Source organism: Hypomesus nipponensis, chromosome 22 (assembly GCF_054491055.1).
Source record: "Hypomesus nipponensis isolate SF chromosome 22, ASM5449105v1, whole genome shotgun sequence".
Lineage (NCBI taxonomy): Eukaryota > Metazoa > Chordata > Actinopteri > Osmeriformes > Osmeridae > Hypomesus > Hypomesus nipponensis.
In genome coordinates this window covers 18,149,495-18,166,307 of record NC_140382.1, presented here as the reverse complement: position 1 = coordinate 18,166,307, position 16,813 = coordinate 18,149,495, and the positions used below count along the sequence as shown (strand labels likewise).

Genomic DNA, 16,813 nt, shown 5'->3' with positions numbered 1-16,813 from the left:
CAAGGATCAGCCTGCCCAGACATCCGTCCAGTCCCTTGATTCCCCTGCAGTCTTCCACGATTCCCCTGCCGTCTTTCATGATTCCTCTGCAGTCACGGCCTCCTGGTCTGAGATGGCATTGCATGATATCTCCCTCCCGTGTGTAATCATACAGCCATTACACACCAGAGGCGGGTTTGCAGTGAGGGACAGACGGTGAGAAAGGAGGTCTTCGGTTTGAATCTTGTGGTGAAGTTGGGAGCAATGGTCAACATTGTACATGTCCTATACCCTATAGGCTGAGGGTCCTTGGCTTGGTAGCCTTGGTTGGAAGGCTTGATTAGGTGGGTTGGAATACAGAAAGGGGCTCAAAGGCAACATGGGCTGGGGTGCTACTCTAAGGTTCGTAAGCCAAGATGGCTTTTAACTGGGCCCTCTCCCCCCTCCGTGGATACACTCAACTCAGCATTGAGTCCTTCTACAACATGGGACAGACGTGCGTTCTTTATCGCTGACAACTAACAAGCCTGAGAATAACAAACCAGTTACCTACAAACCACTTCCTGTCTGCTCAAGTGAACTGGTTTGTACTCAATGAGGCCGGATTGTGTCTAACCCAACTTTAACCAAATACACGCTTGAACGACACGCACATGTTGCACGAGGACGTGCAGTTGAGCCATATGCTGTGATAGTTCATATCTGTTAACTTGATGTCAAGTTGTATTTTTTAATTCCAACTCTTAGTTTACTCTCGTTACTCTGTATCATCAGCTATTGTTTTAACTTTCTATTTGAGTTGTGGCACTTTCAAAGTAATATCTAGTTGTTTCCCCCCAACATCTTTAGGGTTAGTTTCATTCTGAAAAGACACCAGAAGGTCTAAGAAGGAAGAATATCTATGAGAAGATCTGCCTCTTAAAGTTACATTCTTCATCATCTTTACTACGAGTGATTCAAAACAATCTAACTGGCGAGCAAGAAGTTTAAAACAGCGACAGTTTCTGTCGCTCAGTCAGGGAAAATGTAAATAGGTAGAGTAAATAATATTGACCTACATTTATGACTTTATGGGCAGCTGTGGTTAACTGTCATAGTAGTAAATGTGGTAGTCTAGGATCTGATTCCTCATAACTGAAGAAAGTCCTGCCACAGCTGGTCAGACCGGGGCTTGTTAGAGGCTCATATTGACTTCTTACACTTTGAAATATACAGCTCTGGAAAGATTGTCCCTTCTCAACTATTTTTTTTTTTTTATGAAAGAAAAAGGTGCAGTGGTCTTTCAATTTCTTCCCAATATACTTATGCTGATCTTTTCATCAAAATTCAAAAGGCTTATACAGAGCAGACTAGTGAGTCAATTGATCAAATATAGTTGAAGATAGAATCGTTTTTTTCCTTTTCTGCCAGGATTACGAATCTATGCAGCTATGTTTATGTACACAACGGACATCATTCCATTAAAAAAATTCAGTTACTGACCATCTGGGATCAAAACAAATATATATACATACTGAAAGACACAATGTAGGATAGGTCCTGTCAAGGGTGAAACAAAACCCATATTGTTGAAAATGTTTGAAGACTTGGAGAGTGAGAGAGATATCATCTGAACAAGGGTTGTGGGGGATGGGGGTGGAGGGTGCAACAACCGTGAGACTGGTATCGGGGAGTACATGTGGGTGGAGTTGGGGTGGAAGTTGGGAGTGCGCTCCTTCGCGGGACGTGGGTGGCAGCTGTGGTTTAACATGTGGGTTTCTAGCAAAGAGGGAAAGATGTGAGAAAAACAACCAAGGTAAATAAAGGGGGGGGGGGGGGGGTGGCAATTTCCACAACTCTTCTCAAAGCTGATGTAGGCCTCTGTAGACGAAGAACACGGCCATCTTTGACCCACGGCTCAAGAACTGTGCGCTGGGCCACAGGGATGAGAGCCAGGGGTTAAAGGTCACCCCTCAGCACACCGCTGTAGTGTGTGAAGCCAGGGTGGCATGAAGCACTGAAGCACAGCGCCCCAGTGTGAAGAAACACCACCACCAGCGCCCCAGTGTGAAGAAACACCACCACCAGCGCCCCAGTGTGAAGAAACACCACCACCAGCACCCCAGTGTGAAGAAACACCACCACCAGCGCCCCAGTGTGAAGAAACACCACCACCAGCACCCCAGTGTGAAGAAACACCACCACCAGCGCCCCAGTGTGAAGAAACACCACCACCAGCACCCCAGTGTGAAGAAACACCACCAGCAGCACCCCAGTGTGAAGAAACACCACCACCAGCACCCCAGTGTGAAGAAACACCACCACCAGCGCCCCAGTGTGAAGAAACACCACCACCAGCACCCCAGTGTGAAGAAACACCACCACCAGCGCCCCAGTGTGAAGAAACACCACCACCAGCACCCCAGTGTGAAGAAACCCCACCACCAGCACCCCAGTGTGAAGAAACACCACCACCAGCACCCCAGTGTGAAGAAACACCACCACCAGCACCCCAGTGTGAAGAAACACCACCACCAGCGCCCCAGTGTGAAGAAACACCACCACCAGCACCCCCCCCAACACCCCCCCCCGCCAGCACCCCCCCCCCCCCCCCCCCAGCCAGCACCCCCCACCCCCCCCCCCCAGCCAGCACCCCCCACCCCCCGCCAGCACCCCCCACCCCCGTCAGCACCCCGCCCACCACCACCAAACGGCACGCCAGAGTCCCCTCGCACCTCCTCCTCCCTCCCTTCTTTCTTTGCAAAACATCGTCTGGCTGTGGTTTCGCAACATGCATCTCTCTCCTGCAATGCTCGGCGTTCGTTGTCTCGTCTTGTTGCCGACGGTCTGGATCCTCAACTGTGGCTGCGCTTCAGTGGGTAGGGGTTGGGGATGTGGGGGTGCGGATGTGGGGGTGGGTGGCAGCAGAGGGCAGTCAAAGGCACACGTACAGGCAAACCTCCCAAACCTGTCTGTTAAGCAAGCGTATGGTCCTGTACATATGCCTGGACATGGAAAGGAGCAGCACTCAAATTGTGTTTCTTCACGTGTTGCAACCTCAACTGTGGTTTGAAAAGACAACAACAAATAAAATAAAAAGAATCATATTTCTTAACTAAATATAACCAAACATAGTTCCAACTAAATACATACCCCATGTATTGGCATTTTAGGTGGAAGGGCAATTTCCAGAGCGGCTTGTAACTGTAAAATATGATGTTAATTCATTCTTAACAATGAAGGATCGGGGGTGGGGATGCGGGGGAGGGTGAATGGATTTTGAAGCCGTCCATGCCTGAACGTCTTTAGGAGGAAGGGTTACACACAAAGTTCATTGAGATAAAGGAAAACGACACAAACAAAAAATACAAATTCAGCTTGAAAAGTTCTTCATTCGAAATGTGAAACCTGACAGTGACCTTTGATCTCATCTCTCAGATGGACCCTTCCTTCCGGCCATAAACAAAACATATCGTCAGCTCACACTACCAGGACTACTCTGAGAAATAATCCTACACAAGGTCTCATCCTCTACCAGGGCTCATTCTCAGTGAAGCCACACCAAAATAAAGATGTCTTTGAACCTCTCTTCTCCAACAGCCACATGAATCTCTCCACTTTACGCTCGCTTCCTGTGCTTGTCGATTGTTTTACTACCTCAGGTTGCACTCCAGACAATCAAAACACCAGCGCTGACATGAGGCAACACTTGCACAGTCTTTTTGTACACGACATAGAGCTGGTGAGATGTAAAAAAAAAAAAAATGTTTATTGCAAAATGGTGCAAACAGGCAGACCTATTGACACTGTGTGTTCTGACATGACTGGTGTTGTCACCACATCCTTTTCCCTTCAGTGTCAGGTGGATATTAGGATTTAGCAAATATGAGAGAGAGAGACGCTCACAGAGAGACACACACAGAGAGGAAGAGAGAGAGACAGAATCTAAGAAGGTGAGTCAGAAAGACAGCGATGCTTGTCAAACTCGACAAGGGCCTTTTAAACACATTTTAATCGCCCGGTGAAATTTACCTACGCAAGTCATCAACCACAGTATGAGCAACTGGTACTACCGATGATCATTCTCCCCAACAGCAGGGCCGTGGAAAGAGTGTGGGGATTTTAGACTTGTCTAATCGAACTGAAACGTCAACATCAGACGCTCAGTTGCCTAATCGCTCCGCTGTTTCTGAGAAGAGCTTCCACCTGAAAGAGCAGGGTAACCACTCACATGCTCTGACGCAGACTTGTCACATCTGCTCAGCTACACACACACACACACACCAACACACAACATACAGCCAAAAGTACACTACCTATAGTATGGGAAAGAACCCTGGGCCCCGTTCACATAATCTGTGTGCGTGTGGTGGGGCTCTGTTTGTGTGACCATGCCTCCCTGACTGATTGACTGACATCGTAAGTGTGTTTAATAAAACCCACCAAAGGCCATTGACAGAGAACCCTTAGTTCCCTTTCTGTGGCGTTGAGGTCAATGCCACACCATACCAGCCAGGTCACTGTGGTCTGTCTTCAGACTGTCACAACCTCAACCCGGGTGACAGGGATGGAAATGCTGGCCTGCCGCACACACACACACACACACACAAAACAAACAACCCCAAATGTCACACTTGAATGATACACTGAAGTGTAATTTTATACATAGCCCAACTTAAAATTCGTAGCAAATAATTTCTTTTTTCTCCCCAACATTAAACTTTTGATAAATAATATTTAAGACAGATTTGCAAGAAGAACACCATGTTCTTTTCCACCCTGTGGCAAATAGTGGTATGTTAATATATGAATTCCAAAGTTGGTATCAGAGACAGTGTAATCAGCCTGGTCTTACAAAACATGTTATTGGTTTCGACAATCTTTTATCTTTTAATATATCATGTAAAATATATTCCTTTAAATGTATGAACACATTATTCTCTCTACTACATGTGTCATTCAGCAAGATGTCAAACATTTACTGTGCATGTCACCAAACTGATATTACAGAGCATAATCATAATCATGTAACTGTATACGGAAAACAACACAAGTTTTGTATTTAGTTTGTCAAGATTTGAGAAGAGAAATGCTTCTTTACATTGAATTTAAATTGAAAACATTGGTATGGTGTAGAACACGATTATCCAAACTTTTAAGTCAAGGTGGAAAGAAAAATCCCCAACTAGAGTCTACATCTCAGTCTGGATGAACAGAAACCTTTAAAAGCACAGGCCCAGGAGAGAGGTCCTGAACACCAGTTGGTGCACTGACTGAAACAGATAAAAGTGAGCCTTCAAAATAAAATGTTAGCAACGTATCACACGGATGAGGTCACGGATGAGGTGTCACATTCGGTGTAACTCCAAGTGTGTGATTGGTACACATTGTTTGTACTAGTACCCCTGCTGAATTTAAGGAGCATTCTGCAGGAGACAGCAACAACTTCCAGTTGCAGCATCCATAACAGACAGCAGAGGGCAGTCAAAGGCACACGTACAGGCAAACCTCCCAAATCTGTCTGTTAAGCAAGGGTATGGTCCTGTACATATGCCTGGACATGGAAAGGAGCTGCACTCAAATTGTGTTTCTGCACGTGTTGCAACCTCAACTGTGGTTTGAAAAGACAACAACAAATAAAAAACGAATCATATTTCTGAACTAAATATAACCAAACACAGTTCCAACTAAATACATACCCCATGTATTGGCATTTTAGGTGGAAGGGCAATTTCCAGAGTGGCTTGTAACTGTAAAATATGATGTTAATTCATTCTTAACAGTAATAGCCTCCACGACAGTTTAGTAACAAGAGATATTTGATCTAGTTATTATATCTAATATAAATTCCAGATTTGTGCATCGTGGCAGTCTTGCTTACTGGTATTATCAAGAATGACAGTTCCACCTTTCATCCACATCGATGTTACATCAGGACTTTGCACTTCACCAGGGTACCAGACAGTGCCGGGAATTGAACCCAAGAGACACAGCACCAGCATTAGGGAACCTGTCAAACGCATCTCAATCTCAATTGTATCTCAATCACAGACGATTCAAGCTGCCAGGCTTTAAATTCAGCAGCCCCTCTTGCTCATCCCCAGGCATCATTGGCTGTCTGGTTATTTTTTCTTTTCTCCTTTGTGTCACTTTCAATTTTTCCCTTGTCACACCTACCAACAAACAATCTCTCGCTCTTTCACCAACCCCCCTCTTTCACCTTTTATCAGGTTCTCTCTCTCTCTCTCCTCTGCTTCACTTGCTCTCCACACACACACACACACTTCCCCTGTCCATCACAGAACGGCAGATTAGCACTGTCTGCCCTTAGTATTCAGAGATGCTACGGTGAGTCAGACACAGTGAGGAGAAAGATGAAGAAAACAGTCTGGCTGTCTTGGGAGCGCCGTGGAGAGACACACCGTGTGCTCCTGTCAACGCCAGAGCGCTCCGGCTCCTCGGGAGACCGAGGAGGTGATCTAAGGAGACCGGGGAGAGGGGACGGCTGCAGGGGCAGGGGCGCCCACGGCGGGCGTGCGCGGCGGGCACACACAGGGGCTCACTGACGGAGACACTGCATTGCAGCGCTGCTTCCCTCTGTGGCGTCCCGTGATGCTCTGAGGTCAGGGAGGCAGGGAGAACGTGATCTTGCGGAGGAGCGAAACCAGACTAAACACAACGGCTGAGGTCGTAGGAGACACCGTGAAATGCTTTTGGCAAACTGGGGACGGATACGAGCATCCGTTTACCAAGATCCTTGTTGGAGTTTTAGGAGGTGGTTTAAAAAAAAAAAAGGGGAGAAAAAAGGCTAAATCTTGGCACTCTCTGTACATCAAATGAACGTGCCTGAGTGCTTCACACAGACGGTGAAATATGACAAGGCTCCCCAAGAGGAGGAGCCAGGAGAAGTGTCCTGTCATGGCACAAGGGTTAACCCATCTAAGGAAACTGTACTTTATTCACACCAAATAAGACCTGGATGCCTTTCACTGTAGGGGCAAAGAGAAAGCTCTCTACCATCCAGTGAGTCCTTGAGTTCTGGCACTTTCTGCAGTTTGAGGTGAACAGCAGGGCAGCGCTGAGGGCTCTCCTCCTCTCTGTTAACAACCAGGCCTCAGACAGGCCGAAGCGAAGCCTCAGACTCGATTTAGGAAGTCCAGGTTGAGGGAGGCAGGCATGTGCAGGGTCTCCAGGCTGAGGGCGGAGGGGGTGTAGGGGAACAGGACCGGGAAGGTGTGCTTGGTGTCCACCAGGAGCTGGGGGTGGTCGTTCCTCTCCTGCAGACGGTTCTGAGGGCAGAAACACACGACAGGTAAGCTGGTGGGGTTCACGCTTTGAGGCGGAGCCAGAGGGCTCTGGAGAGGGCTCCGAGTGACGAGGTGACGCTACCTGAATGTTGCGGATGAAGGCAACGGTGACCCTCTCCTCAAACTCGTTGAGTGGCGTGTAGAGATTGAGGATTTTCACGATCTGTGAAAGAGGACCAGCAAAGAGGACACGTCAGCACATCTTCATGAGGTTGTTAGAACTTCACTGCTTCTACAACTAGGAAACCCGTGGAACCTCATTTGCTGGTCTGTTAAGATGTTTCTCTGTGTAACCTAACATGTTGTTATATCGAGCAGTTTCTCCACTCTGCAGCCTAACATGCTGGTGAGCTGGTTCTCCACTCTGCAGCCTAACATGCTGGTGAGCTGGTTCTCCACTCTGCAGCCTAACATGCTGGTGAGCAGTTTCTCCGTACCTGCTGCATGCTCAGAGAGGTGCACAGGGAGCAGATGGCCTCGGCGTCCTGAGACGTCTTCTTCTTCACCTGCAGCAGCTGGGCGGCCTGGATGATGGGTTCCATGGTAACCACGGCCCCACACTGCTGCAGGTTCTTCCCCCGAAGCCACTCCTCCATCTGACTGATGTTGTACCTGGGCCAATCACAGTCACGCATGCTCTAACAACGGCGACCAATTACGTAACGTCTCCGGGGGGGGGTACTGTGCCCCGAGCTACATTGGATTAATAAAGTTAATTGAAATGGAAAAAGGTGGTCCTGTGTAGGTTGTCAGTATCTGAGCTCCACAGAACCTGCTCAGTGTGCATGTGTGTCTAATAAAGTTAATTGAACAAACAAGTGTTCCTATGTCCATATCTGGTCAAGTCAATCGAAAGGGAATAATTGTCCCTGCGTTAGTATCTCATAAAGTTAACAGAATGGAATAAATGTTCCTGTGTCTGTACTTCATAAAAGTTAATTCAATGGAACAAGTGTTCCTGTGTCTGTTACTAATAAAGTTAATAAACTGAACACAAGTGCTCCCGTGTCAGTTTCGAATACATTTAACAGAACAGGACCAATGTTCCTTTGTCGTAGCTGAACTGAAGAGGATAAATGTATGAGTACCTGAGCTGCATGTGAGTGTGTGTGTGCGTGTGTGTGTGTGTGTGAGCACCTGAGCTGCATGTGTGTGTTTGTGTGTGTGTGTGTGTGAGTGTGTGTGTGTGTGTGTGAGCACCTGAGCTGCATGCCGGTGCTCCAGGAACACACGTCCTTCCTCAGCAGCAGGTTGTTGAGGGTGACGGCGTTGACGGAGTAGAACAGCTGTCGCAGCACCTGTCCTGCGATCTCGGGGTCCAGGCCGTGCTCGCCCATGGTGCTGTAGAACTGGCCCAGCTGCCGGATCAGGGCCTCCAGGGTGTAGCTGCTCGGGCCCTCGCCGTCACAGTCCATGCTGGACGAGCGGTTCCGGTAGCCCATGGGCTTCACCCCTGCCAGGCTCGGGATGCTCTCGCTCTCCAACATGGCCGACACTGCGGGGGGGGGGTCATATTACTAGGATGTGCACAATGTATTCCTTTTCATAAGGTATATATTTTTGGGGAGTTCTTTCATAGTCTGGACGGTAGAATTGCTTTCTGACTGAAGGCAGATGACAGCACGGGCATGCAGCACATCCTTACAGCTGCACGCCTGCGAAAGAACATCTTACCATCAACCTCGACCTGGCACTAAACCAAGCAGGACACATTACGGCCCGTTCTCAAGACGCAGACTTCGTTCTGCAGGATGCCCAAAACATCAGCATACTGCAGCCGCCACCCCCTCACCTATCATGGGATGCATGACTCCACCCCCTCACCTATCATGAGCTGCATGACTCCGCCCCCTCACCTATCATGGGCTGCATGACTCCGCCCCCTCACCTATCATGGGCTGCATGACTCCGCCCCCTCACCTATCATGGGCTGCATGACTCCACCCCCTCACCCATCATGGGCTGCATGACTCCGCCCCCTCACCCATCATGGGCTGCATGACTCCGCCCCCTCACCTATCATGGGCTGCATGACTCCGCCCCCTCACCTATCATGGGCTGCATGACTCCGCCCCCTCACCTATCATGGGCTGCATGACTCCGCCCCCTCACCCATCATGGGCTGCATGACTCCGCCCCCTCACCCATCATGGGCTGCATGACTCCGCCCCCTCACCCATCATGGGCTGCATGACTCCGCCCCCTCACCTATCATGGGCTGCATGACTCCGCCCCCTCACCCATCATGGGCTGCATGACTCCGCCCCCTCACCTATCATAGGCTGCATGACTTTCTCAGCCACTTTGATGAGCTGCTGGTAGATCTGGATGGAGAGATCGCTCAGCACCTGCCGGTACTCTGCCAGGTCGAAGTTCTTCAGGCAGTGCTCGTTCTGCTTGCCCGTGTTCTGGGTCATGAACGCCTGGGGAACACACCGGGAACAAGGGAGAGGTTTCATCATCACGGGAGGAATGCTGTACAAGGGGTGAACAGGCGTGGCTCTTATCTGTCGTTTATCGCTCGTTTAGGATCGGAAGATATCCAGGGGTTGAGGTCAGATCTGAACCTGGGACCTCTTGATCTGCAGTCAAATTGCTCTAAGCACTGAGCCTTACCCATCCCCAAGAGTGTCAAAGGGGCTGGGTTGTGCGTGTGGTTGTGTGAGGGAGTGAGGTCTCACCTCATCTCCACTGTACTGCTTCAGACAGTGGAGCAGACGGCTGGTGTTGGCCAGCCAGAACGAAGTCATCTCAAAATCTTCGTTGTTTTTCTGCGGAGGAAAGGAAGAGTTGTAAACAACAGTGAACGTCTGGCGTGTGGATCTAGGACAGGTGTGTGGGTCTAGGACAGGTGTTGAGAGTAGTTGGAGCTTCATGTCTACCTTGAGGACTTTCTTGATGGCGTTGATGGAGCTGGTGAGCAGAGAGTGGACCTTCTGGTCGTCGTTAATGTAGTCCGCGTGGCGGATGCACATGAAGAGGATGTAGGCGGGCAGGCAGGGGACGGTTGCCGAGACTGTGTGAGGCCTCATGTCTGAAACGACACACACTGCATTAAGTCACCGTGACACGAGAAACACACAGAATCCATTCAATTTTAAAACCACATAGAACAACTGACAAACACGTTAAAACATCCTGTCGTTCCCTCCTTTTCCAAATCAAAACACGAATTCAACATAAATAAAAAAGAGAATCACCACTGGATTTTTGAACCCCCAAACAGGCAGCTGCCGCAGCAGCTGAGTCAGCTGAGGCAGCGTCGCCTGCTAGCTTGCGACCGGGCCGTACCTGTGATGAGGGTTTTGACCAGCAAAGCTTCATCCTCCTTGTAGTACTCCAGCATGCCCTCGAAGTCCTTCTCCCTGCGCTGGACAGTCACCTGCCGGGTCAGCTCCGGCCTGGCCTTGCTGGGCTGGGCGGCCTGTGACACTGGGAGGAAACACAGGACCTTTTGTTGTTGTTGCTTTCTTTACCAGCAAGTCTATTTTCTGCACTGCTGGGGGACGTCTGGAAATCAAATCAATCGTTTCATTGCAATTCATTTGGCGGTAAACTTGAATAACACTTTTTTTTCTTATTTTTTGGGGGGGGGAACAGGGACCGTGGCGGTTCAGCCTCAGAACCTTCACCGTGGCGGTTCAGCCTCAGAACCTTCACCGTGGCGGTTCAGCCTCAGAACCTTCACCGTGGCGGTTCAGCCTCAGAACCTTCACCGTGGCGGTTCAGCCTCAGCACCTTCACCGTGGCGGTTCAGCCTCAGTACCTTCCAGTTCCTGGACCTTCTTCATGTAGATCCTCAGCTGTTTCTTCAGCTTCCTCTCGTTCTTCTCCAGCTTCTCGACCAGCTCCTTCAGATCCTGCAGCCCAGACACACAGGCGTTAACCACATATCAGGTATACTGATACATATATATATATACTGTATATGTATATACTGTATGTGTGTGTATATTATAATTAGTTGAGAATTCATCGAGTATAGTATAAATACTTTTTTTGGGCAAATGTCCATAAAGCGGCGGTCAGAGTCTCACCAGGTTGTCGTTGGTGAGGCGCGTGATCTCCTGCTGGACGCTGTACTCCACCTGGGCCTCGGGCGACAGGGCCAGGGTGTGGTTCAGCATCTCCTGCCTCTTGTGGAGGTCGGCCTTCAGCAGCTCCACCTGGGTGTGCAGGGCCTCCAGCTCGTCCCGGTGCTGCCTGGTCTGGGACTGCAGCTGGGCTTCCAGCAGCCTGGGGGAGGGGGGGGGGGAGATACAGGCGTGAGGTAAGGAACATGGGGGTGGAGGGGAGCAGGGAGATGGGGGTGGAGGGGGTGAGGGTGGAGGGTGGAAGGGAGGGGTGAGGGAGAGGGGGGAGGGGTGAGGGTGGAGAGGACGGGGTGGAAGGGAGGGGGGAGAGGGGGGGGTGAAGAGGGGGACATGCCTCAAACACAAGCAGAATAATCTTACATCAAAACCAAAAACCTAAATCAGATGATAGTTACAGGCGGGAGACAGGGAAAGGGGAGGGAGCACTGCAAGAGAAGGAGCACGCGAGCAAGCAAGCAGAGGGAAATAACCTGGCAACTTGTTTTAGACCCTGGTAGGCCAAGCCCAGCTCTCCATCTTCATTCAAATAACCCCAGTCCTGCGCTCTACTGGTGTCCACAAGGCAGCAGAGGGCAACAGAGAGAAAACGAAAGAGACAGACAGGAGAGAGAGAGAGAGAGAGAGAGAAAGAGAGAGACAGAGAGAGAGAGACAGAGAGAGAGAGACAGAGAGAGAGAGAGAGAGAGAGAGAGAGAGAGAGAGAGAGAGAGAGAGAGAGAGAGAGAGAGAGAAAGAGAGAGAGAGAAAGAGAGAGAGAAAAAGAGAGAGAGAGAGAAAAAGAGAGAGAAAAAGAGAGAGATAGGGAAAATGGGAAGTTGTGACAGTAGGAAGTTAAAAAACTACACAGCTGAGAACAGATCAGAAGAGATTAGTAGCACAAGAGCCATTGCAAAGCTAAAACCCTTTATACTTTACAAAACACACACACACACAGCATTTAACTTCTCCTTGGGCCAGATATCTATACTGAGGTGCTTAAGAGATGTTTAACCTTTTTAACAAAGACATTTCTGCACGGTGAGGAGTGTAATTATGTACATCAGCCTCTCATTACTGGTAGCTGGTGGGCAGCTGTGTAATAACCTGGATGCATAACTTTCTCCTGCCTGTTCAGAGATTTGGCACCCAGACAACAGCACTGAATACATTACACTGCCATCAAATTCCACACACCAATAATGAAAGAAAATAAATAAATAAACTGAGACAGATATAGATGTTAGAGATTGCTATAGTCAAGACAAATCTTTGCACTCTGACTGGCTCATAAGAATCACAGATGTCTTTCCGCCCTTGCAATCTGATGATTGTTTACATCCCTGTCAGTCAGACTGACGGAATGACTGAGAGCCATGATTCTGGAATCTTCTGGATGTATTCTACTCTGTCAGCCACGGTTGTGCTGACTAGAAATGGTAAAAAAAAAAAACGGTTTGTTATTCATAAATACGTCAGCGGCAGCTGGGCAAACTATTTCCAATAATTTTACCCTGGGAGAATCATCAAGGCCCATTACTGTGCAAAAAGTGCCCCCAAAAAATCATTTTGGGTAGGAGTGGAGAGGTGGGTGTCTGAGCTGGGTCCAGCGTTAGACCAACAATAAGAGATGTTGTCAGGGAAACTGAAAGTTCCAGTGACTCATGCTTCTGGGAAATGTTTAAGTCTCTTAAACCAACTGTTTACTGTAACCTTACCTAACCTCCTGGATGAATGCTTCACCACTACGGAAAAAGGCCCTTGAATTCGTCAATTATGCAGGTTTTTATTCCAGCACAAATCCATTATTCTAACAGCTGGTTGACAAACAAGAATCATGTTTGGTAAAATCTAGATCTCCAGGGGCAGGGCTGGACTTAAACCTACAGGAGGGTCTCTCTCCGGGAGCAGGGTTGGAGCCAGGAGCCGGGAGCCGCTCTGAGCTGAACCACTGTGGTTCTTGAAGGGGAAACGCGGACATGATCCCACTTACTTCTTGGATTCACAGAGCCCATGGTAGGCCAGGAGAGCTTCCTCCTTGTTGATGGGCTTGTTGCTGTTGTTGGTCCAGTCAGGAACGATGTTGGTGTCCTGTTGAGAGAAGGAGATGAGAGAAGGAGACGAGAGAAGGAGATGACAAAAGGAGACGAGAGAAGGAGATGAGATGTGGAGGTCAGTTGTGTTTGTGTTGGAGACTTGAACGAAGGGTTGACTCATTCAGCAACTGTGACCATTCAGTCCCTGGCAGGAAAACAGCTGACAGTCACGCCCAAGTATATAAGGTCTAGAAGATGGTCTTTTAGAAGGTCAGGATTCAGGCATTCAGTGGATTTCTTGGCCCTGGGTCTGATCTGTCAGACTCTCAGTCCCTCACGGTCGTGTTACCTTGGTAACCTTTAAAACAGCCGTCTCCCCTTGGGCCGTGTTGGATGAGGTTTAAATCTGAGTAAGCTCAACACTTTCATCGCTTATGAGCACCATGTGTCTTATTTTTCAGTTCAACTGAAGTCAACTAAATGTAGAACTTGCCCACAATGTTTATTTCAATTTCAAGTTGTAAACACCCAAATCTTGTTTCCTATCAAACTCCTGATATGTGTCGCAAGATGAACACGCAACCAAATGCCTTTTATATGAGGGCAAAATTCCCTTTCAATGAGCCAATAGGGCCATATACATTAGTCAATCAGTGCATATTAAACAACGAGGATCAGCCAAGATAAGGTCGACCTGTGTTCCTCCACAGCGCATCTACTCACTATGTGATTGGTGTTCTTCTCCTGCTGGGCCGAACTGACAATCTGGGTCCTGAGGATGAGCACTTCCTCCTTGCGAACATCCAGCTCCTCATTGGCCGCCTTGAGCTGGTTGAGCAGCAGGTTGTAGCCATCTTGCAGCTCATTGGAGGAGCTGTTCTGGGAGGCTCGGTCAGCGATGGCCTTCCGGAGCTCATTCAGGTCGTTCTTCAGCTTCTTGTTCTCAGACTCCAGCTCCTGTCTCTGTGGACATAACAGAGCCAGGGCACGTGACAGTGGTCAGGTTCGGGCTGCACAATTAATCAAATTTTAATTTTGTCTTCCCACGATCACATTTGCGTGATCGAGGACTATTTACAATTTTTTTGGTTGTTCACAATGTGTACTTCTTGCTTTTGGCTACCCGCAATGCTTTGGGGTTATCTTGTTGTTATTATCAGTGACCTATGCATTTTGTAAAGCTCTCTCTTGGAAGTCGCTTTGGATAAAAGCGTCTGCTAAATGAATAAATGTAAATGTAATTTAAAATGCGTCATTCCGTTCATAGTATCAATGTTTTTTTTTTGCTTCTTAAGATATATTTACACAATGTAAAATAGTGCCCTGTTGAAGTTTTGCAAAATGTTCTTTATTGTTTTATTTAATTATTGTTATTTATTCTTTAAGGAGATTCACTGAATTTTGGTGAATAAGAAGACCTATTTTATTTTGATGCACATATTTGTAAATTAGCAGGAATGTAGCACAATATGAATGTGAAAGCAGTTATAATTAGCCTGTGTGACAGTAAAAATAGTTTGAGTTAAAATCAACAAATAATCGTGATAATTGATCTTGATCTCAATGTTGTTCAGAATAATCGTGATGATCATTTTGGCCATAATCGTGCAGCCCTGGGTCAGGGTCATCTCTCAGGTCCAGTTCTGATCATAAAAACTCAAACTGAACACTGCATTGCTCCAGGCATCATAGGACAACTCACAGACAACTAAATCAGGGTGGGACAAAAGCCTATCACTGGATATATCCTTAGCTAAAACATACATTTAACTAAACGTTTGTCCTTCCCTCAACAAATCGATCTTTAACCCTTTGCACTTTGTCTCCTCACCTCAGTGGTACATTTGGAAGACTGCACTTTGAGAGGAAGTCTTATCCTCTGTAATCAGTGTCAATCAAACTGTTTACTGTTATGGTCCAGAAAAGATAACTATTTTTACTAGCACATAAATAGACACAATGGATCTCTGAAAGTTCGGAATACAAAGAGGTTGAGAATTAGTCGGAGAAGAAGAAGACAAATAAATCGATTGTTCTGTCAGGTATGTCTGTTAGCGGCCCTCTGCTGTAGCTGTATCCATGGCACTGCTACATCCCCCATTTCCCCATGAAAACCTAAACACTGAAGGAAGGGTTGTCCTAGGAAGCCTTCTCTGAAAGGCTTTCGAATCCAGCCTGGTCCCATCGGTGCGTTCCCTTGCTCTCTCTCCCTGCCTTTCCTGTCACACTTCACTCAAAACTGTCTGATAGAGCATGACAAATGGCCCAAAATATAAATGTATTGAGACCAGATGCAAGAGTCTGTAATGTTAGTCTAAAACCAAATGTGACTCTTTCCTACAGTACATGTTAAAGACGCACCACAGACACACTTAGACCCCAACCTGCCAAGTGCAGCAATGGTTACATTCAAGAAGGATTGTTAAAAAGGGTAAAGCAGGAGAAAATGTCTTTGGGGGGAAAAAAGGCTGCCCTGTACAGCTAACCGCTAACAATCTGTCCCTCTCAGGTGAACCCCAGGGAGCATGATAATAGCCTCCACTCACCCACAGTTTGACAGGCAGAGCAGCCAGAGACACCAGAACAGCCAAGGTGAAGAAGAAATCAAAGAGTACAAAAAACGACATCCTATTAGAAACGGCTCAACACTTATGTGAGAGAGAGAGAGAGAGAGAGAGAGAGAGAGAGGGAGAGGGAGAGAGGGAAAGGGAGAGAGAGACCGAGATAGAGAGAGAGATCTGTACCTTAAGACTGTTGTATGCCAGGTCTTCTGCCTCTTGCTCTGACGTAGAACCCTTTGGCTCGATACCCTGAGAGATAATAACACAGAGGTAATGACTACAGACGGCGTGATAAGACAGAGGCAGGCTGCAGCAACAACATCTATACACAAAGCAAGGACAGATACAGATTCTTATCTGATAAACTTAGATTTTAGTTGCTAAGTTTAACAATAAAGTTTATTACCTTTCCTGGACTTAAACCTCAACTAGCCAAAAGTAGTATTTTTATATTTATATTTATTTGATTACATTTAGCAGAAGCTTTTATCCTAAGCGACATACAAATAACAATGTAGTGACCTATTTCTTTTAGAATGTCTAAATTCAGAACACGGCTGCATTCTGCAAATAAGACTTTTTCAGAGCAATTTCCTGTTGAGACAGGAAGCAGGAAGTCAGGTCCACCTTGTGCGTTGCCAGCTCCTCCATCTTGTCCAGGTTGGTCTGCAGCCTCTTCCTCTCCTGCTCCAGCTCCCGGACGCGTTTCTGCAGCTTCATAAACAGACTGATGTCCATCGCTGCCTTCTCCACTCCCATCTCCTGCAAGCACAACGTTTTACATTTACATGTATTCATTTAGCAGACAGTCTTATCCTGAGCGACTTACAGTAAATACAGGGACATTATCCCCGAGGCAAGTAGGATGACGTGCCTTGCCC

The 16,813-nt window shown here is 47.7% G+C and overlaps 1 protein-coding gene across 1 annotated transcript in view; it reads right to left on the bottom strand.

Annotated features, from left to right (window-relative positions):
* Positions 1-4,586: 4,586 nt before the first annotated feature.
* Positions 4,587-16,813, bottom strand: part of myo5b (myosin VB) — a 53,851-nt gene continuing 41,624 nt past the window's right edge. The window contains exons 26-39 of the mRNA XM_084686862.1: positions 16,560-16,694; positions 16,116-16,181; positions 14,095-14,334; positions 13,329-13,426; positions 11,303-11,501; positions 11,032-11,125; positions 10,557-10,697; positions 10,148-10,299; positions 9,947-10,036; positions 9,538-9,688; positions 8,466-8,760; positions 7,703-7,877; positions 7,348-7,428; positions 4,587-7,247 (exon numbers count right to left, since the gene is read on the bottom strand). Coding sequence (XP_084542988.1) covers positions 7,095-7,247; positions 7,348-7,428; positions 7,703-7,877; positions 8,466-8,760; positions 9,538-9,688; positions 9,947-10,036; positions 10,148-10,299; positions 10,557-10,697; positions 11,032-11,125; positions 11,303-11,501; positions 13,329-13,426; positions 14,095-14,334; positions 16,116-16,181; positions 16,560-16,694 — 2,070 coding nt within the window. The 3' untranslated portion in view covers positions 4,587-7,094. The remainder of the gene's footprint in view (positions 7,248-7,347; positions 7,429-7,702; positions 7,878-8,465; positions 8,761-9,537; positions 9,689-9,946; positions 10,037-10,147; positions 10,300-10,556; positions 10,698-11,031; positions 11,126-11,302; positions 11,502-13,328; positions 13,427-14,094; positions 14,335-16,115; positions 16,182-16,559; positions 16,695-16,813) is intronic.